This window comes from Arachis ipaensis, chromosome B10 (genome assembly GCF_000816755.2).
Source record: "Arachis ipaensis cultivar K30076 chromosome B10, Araip1.1, whole genome shotgun sequence".
Taxonomy (NCBI): Eukaryota; Viridiplantae; Streptophyta; class Magnoliopsida; order Fabales; family Fabaceae; genus Arachis; species Arachis ipaensis.
Window position 1 is genome coordinate 2,634,502 of NC_029794.2, and position 5,319 is coordinate 2,639,820.

General features: G+C 31.9%; 1 protein-coding gene across 3 annotated transcripts; it reads left to right on the plus strand.

Annotated features, from left to right (window-relative positions):
- LOC107623678 (protein FMP32, mitochondrial) lies at positions 517-4,901 on the plus strand. Of its 3 annotated transcripts, XM_021113053.1 has the most exons (9): positions 517-721; positions 910-1,199; positions 1,372-1,491; positions 1,594-1,653; positions 3,210-3,286; positions 3,370-3,426; positions 3,539-3,605; positions 3,703-3,826; positions 4,646-4,901. In XM_021113053.1, the coding sequence occupies exons 2-8, from the start codon at positions 1,011-1,013 to the stop codon at positions 3,820-3,822; spliced, it is 690 nt and encodes a 229-aa protein (XP_020968712.1). In that variant the 5' UTR covers positions 517-721; positions 910-1,010; the 3' UTR covers positions 3,823-3,826; positions 4,646-4,901. The 3 variants fall into 3 exon arrangements, with proteins under 3 accessions (XP_020968712.1, XP_016181511.1, XP_020968713.1); XM_016326025.2 differs by lacking the exon at positions 4,646-4,901 and having other exon boundaries at positions 3,703-4,537; XM_021113054.1 differs by lacking the exons at positions 517-721; positions 4,646-4,901 and having other exon boundaries at positions 735-1,199; positions 3,703-4,537.

Consider the following 5,319-nt stretch of genomic DNA (forward strand, 5'->3'; position numbering starts at 1 on the left):
ATGGACAAAAAAATACTAATTAATAAAGAAATAAAATTTAAGATAAACATGTCCTGAATAAATTGAAATAAAATAAAGACTTTTAATTATGATCATTAATTATAATCACATAATTTTTACTAGCAATTGACAAAAAATTCATTACAATGGATATATTCATTTTAATAAATATTTTTCTATCTAACACTATAAAAAAATACATTGGCCACTTTGAATTGCTACAGGTCAACTTCTATCCACAGTAGTAGAATGCTTAAATTGAGATATATTCATCAAATAAACAATCAATAAAATACTCATCCTTACTTTCTCATTTTGGATACATTTATATATAAAATAAATTATACTTAAAGAAAAAAAAAAAAGAAGAAAAGAAGAGTTGAAATAGTAAGAGCGATAAAAATTACGATTCTTATAATTTTGTGTGGCCATCTATATATAGTAGACCAGACAACTATGATTATCTAACAAAATTAATTTGTATTTATTTTACTAGTTTTCTCTATTTATTAAACTTAAGTACTGTACTTGAACGTGAAGAAATCTAGGAAAGATTGCCGTGAGAAATAGTACCATCATTTCGATTCAAAATAGGTCTGCCATCGTAGAGCCATGAACTTGGAAGCAACCGCGAATCTATTTCCTTTTTAAGTTCCCACCGATTGAAAAGTACCGATTACTCCTTCCCTTATCTTTATTTCCTTGTCCTTTTCACATTCAGGTAACTCCATGAAAATCTCTCTTTTTCCGCCTCTATGCCTTTCCTTCTCATGTTGTTTGGTTTCCAGAAACTGAATTGATTTGTGAGGAAGCAAAATCAAATCTTGTAAAAATTCTTCTGCTTTCTTGTTCTCTTTCGTGTTGATTAATTTTCCGTCCTTGGATTCTGTTTCTTCTTTGTTTGAATAGTGGCTGAAAACAAGGTTTCTATATCCGAATTGGGATTAGTGCACATTTAGGGCTCGAAAATTCCTCTTCGCTTTCAATTTCTTATTTTTGAGGAAATTGTAATGGCTGCCGCTGCGACTTGCAAGCGATTGGCACAATTGAGAACGAGGTCGGGGATTGCCATGCCCATAACACAATTTTCGAGCTTTGAGGCCTCAAAGTCGTTCTCTTCCAACTCAAGTCTCAGATCATTTTCCCAATTGGTGAAATCAAATGGACAGCGGTTGTTCCTCGTTGATACATTAGTCCTTGTAATTTAAGTTAACCTTCTTACTAATTTTTATTTTTCTCTCTTTTCATTGCCTTTTTGTTCGCTTATTTTGTTTTCTATCTAGTTGCAAATTTGCAATTTTAAGAACGATTGAATATGTTAAGCTGTTATGAGTGGTTTGGTCATAGGTGTAATCGTTTTCTGCTTTCTAGGTTAGGAAACTTGAGGGGCAAGGATTGCCCACAAAGCAGGCTGAGGCGATAACTGATATCATAACTAAACTTTTGAATGACAGCCTGGGATCATTAGTATCAAAAGCAGAGATGCAAAGGGTGAGGCCCATGTTTATATTGTTCTTTATTTGGCTCCTTTATGAAGTTTACTACTCTCTTGGAATCTAAGACACCAAGACATTGCTTTTTTTTTTTTTTAAGACTGAAATGCTCCAAGAGTCCAGCCTGTCCAAATTCAAAGCAGAGGTGCAGAGCTCACAGGTAATTTGTGTTTACATTTAATAGAGAATGAGGGTATGTAAGAGTGGAGTACAGGAGTTTATGTAAAAATTGGTCTATGTAAAAATTGTATTAAGTAATAACGATAACATAAGAAGGAAGGAATTATCTAGCCAAGTAAAGAAATTCTACAAGAAGAAGAGAATACATGAAAAAAAAAAAGAGAAAGAAGAAGAACGCAGAGATAGAGAAAGAGCAAGGAGAAGAAAGTACTTCTCTCTCAGAACGACGATGTAGAGAAGAAGCTCAAATTAGGAAAAATAAGAAGGGATAATAATAGAATAATAAAAAATATCTATGGATAAAAAGAGAAAAATTTTCATAAAAAAAGTCCGTGTCCATCATTGTTCTTCATAAAAGAGTGGATGCAAAAATATAAAAAGCTGTAGTGGAGACAATTTGTTCAGTGTCAATGTCTCTACTTCCAAACACTTTTTAAATATTTGTTTTCTATGTCCCTACCTAAGTGATATTTAGAATATTACTGACTAATGTAGGTGACATAAATTACAGTAATCCATAACAAGGATCCTTTTTATATTTGTGTGTCGATGTTGGGCATTAGGATACATGTGTATCCCACTTTTCTAGCTCTTATTTAGTAATTACAAAGCATCTGTTTTTAGTTGTCATTTTAGACAACAATGATACATTCTATTACATTGATATGATTGTTAAGTTACCTCATTGATGATGTTGGAATGTTGGGCTAACATCTTAGTTCTTTGTCTTTTCAAATGTAGCTAGGTTTCTGATGTTACTTTTATCCTGTTTGACACCAGGATAACTGAAGAATAACATTCAAAGGGAATTATGTTATTTCATAATTACTTATGACTCCTAATTAAAGTAATTATAACAAGATATATATAATTAAATTTTCTTACTTATTTTTCCAGTAGTGTCAATGAAATATGTATGTTAATGTCAACAACATACATTATAAAAGAAATAAATACTCTTAAATTAAATATTTAATAAATAATCAATTTATTTTATCTATTTATTAAAAAGAATAAGTGTTTAGTCATGTAGTATATTCAATCTCTTGCTGTAATAGGATAATATCTTTTTTCTAGCATGCGTGATAATTATGTTAATTGCCAATATATAAATTATGCGTGATAATTATGTTAATTGCCAATATATAAATTGCTTTTTCTAGCATTTGTGTCGGTTTCTTGTGTGGTATTGTATCTTTGAATAATGATTATAATCATCCTCAATGTTCATCTCATTTAATCATTAAATTGATAGTTTTGTTTTATTTTTTTTTCAAAGTGAGAGCTATACATGTTTTCGAGAAATTCTCTATTTGTTTCTTGTGGTATTATGTTTTTAAGTAACGACTGTAATAAGATGAGAGATTTCATTATATTCATATAGATCTATGTCTTGGCATCTTAAAGTAGATACATGGGTTTAGGGACCATGAATAATTCAAATTGTTATTGTTATTGAAACAAATCATGTGGTAAAATATATATATATATTGCACTTGTCTTGTGCTATTATATGATGGAAAATTTATAATGTAGGGACATCATTTCTCCTCGCTGCTACATGAGAATGAAAAACTAAGGAATGATATAGAGAAGATGCGCAGTGAATTGAGGTCCATTTTATTTTTAAATCAGCTACTAGTTTCTTTTGTCATTTTATGCTCTTTAAGGTGCAACTTGATGGATTATGATGCAGGTATGAGATAGATAAATTCACAGCTGGACAACGATTGGATTTGAATCTTGAAAGGGGGTAAGAATTAGGAAAGAAAACATGCCACTTTTCAGGCACTATGGAACTTTGTTTCATTGCAATGTCTCATTTTTTTCTTAATACTATAACCAATGGTTCTATGTAAGCGCAGGAGAATAAGGGAGGAATTGTTTGATCAGAATGCCGAAACTGACAATCTGAGTAACAAACTTGACAGAGTAAGAAAACAAGCGAACTTCAAGAAGTACTTCTCAGTTATTATCTTGCCACATCATTTTAATTTTGTTTGTCTTTTTTCTTTTCAATATTGTCCAGGAGGTTAATGCTCTAAGGGCACAGTTAGATGCAGCAAAATATGATGTTATAAAATATTGCATAGGAACCCTTGTCTCAATTTCTACTGTTGGACTTGCTGTTCTCCGCATCTTGATGTAACCAGGTTGTATTCTAATTTAAACACAATAATGGTGTAGTTGATGGGAAGATAATATTGTATGTTTTATAAAGAGCAATTTCACCGAGTCACTGTAATACAGAATTTGAAGTCTGAATTTTACTTTATCACTTTAAGATAGTTGTCATTGACCAAGGTAGACAAAATCGCGAGTTGGCTCGCGAAAATGTACGAGTTTATGTTTCTTCTCTCTCTCCGTCACGCTTCTACTATTTGAGTCGCTGGAGTTGCTTATGCACAGAAACGCCGGGAAAAGTCGCAGAGTCGTCGGAATCGCGGTTCTGCCGATGACCTATGTTTTGAGAAGAAAGTTGACCCAAAGCTTAGTTTTGTTGTGCAATGCAAAATCCAACTTGGATCTGAAGCATAATCTGCTAAGAAGGTGTTGGAACCTTAGGTGTTCTTCCTTTTTTCCCTTTCTTTGCTTCTAATGTGTTTAATACACCATGTCTTTTTTTCTATTTCATCACTTTGATAGGTGTTATTCTATTAGAAGAGGAATAAGGATATGTCTAGAAATAAGTTTATTGTTTTGAACAAAAACAATAAGAGGTAGTACAGAGTTAAGATGGTGATGTGGAAAATGAAAATTTTGGAAGAAAAGTAAATATGGAAGAGGCGTTGAAGAAGAGATTGTTGGAGAAGAGATTGGCGATGGAACTGAAATGATTAATAAAATTGGTTTATTTTATTTTATTTTTCTTTTGAAAACTTTAAAACTCTTTTTCTTTTTCTTTTCTTTTTGAATTCGGTTGTTTTTTCTTTATGAATATCTCTTATTGATTTTTTTTTCATATCCTTTAGGTAGTATTTGTTTTGAGGTACTGAGACGGAAACTAGGAGACTAAGACTCAGTATTTTAGTACCTCAAAAAAGTGAGGACACAGGTAGGGGTGACAAATGGGCCTAAACTTGCCGGGCTGGTCCACATAACTTGCCAAAAATGGTAGGTTGGGCTGGAAAATTGAGACCGCCACACATTAAAAGCCCGCCTAACTCGTACTGCTTAAACCGTGGGCTTTGACGGGTCGTGGCGGGCTTCTCCCCCAGGCTTCGTATTTTTTTAAAGATGTTCTAATTTAGTATTTTGGATTATGTTTTACGTTTGATCGATTATGTTCTAAACTTGTAGATGTTTAATTATATATTTTGGACAATATTTATTTTACTTTAAACAATAGTGGTTTTATTATTTTGTTTCAAAAAATTTGGTTTATTTTTATATTTATTACATATTTATAATTATAAAGATTTTAATGTTTGTTAATTTAGAAATTATAATTTTTTTTTATGTCTTTATAAATTATAAATTTATTGAAAAAATTGTAAAATTATATATATTGTTTAATATTTAATGATTTATAAAAAAAAGATTTGGCGGGTTCCAGTCCGCTGTTAGGCGGGGTGGGGTGAGATTTTTGGACCGCCTCATTAGGCGGGACGGGACGGGCTTCCCCACTTGCCACCCCTAGACGTAG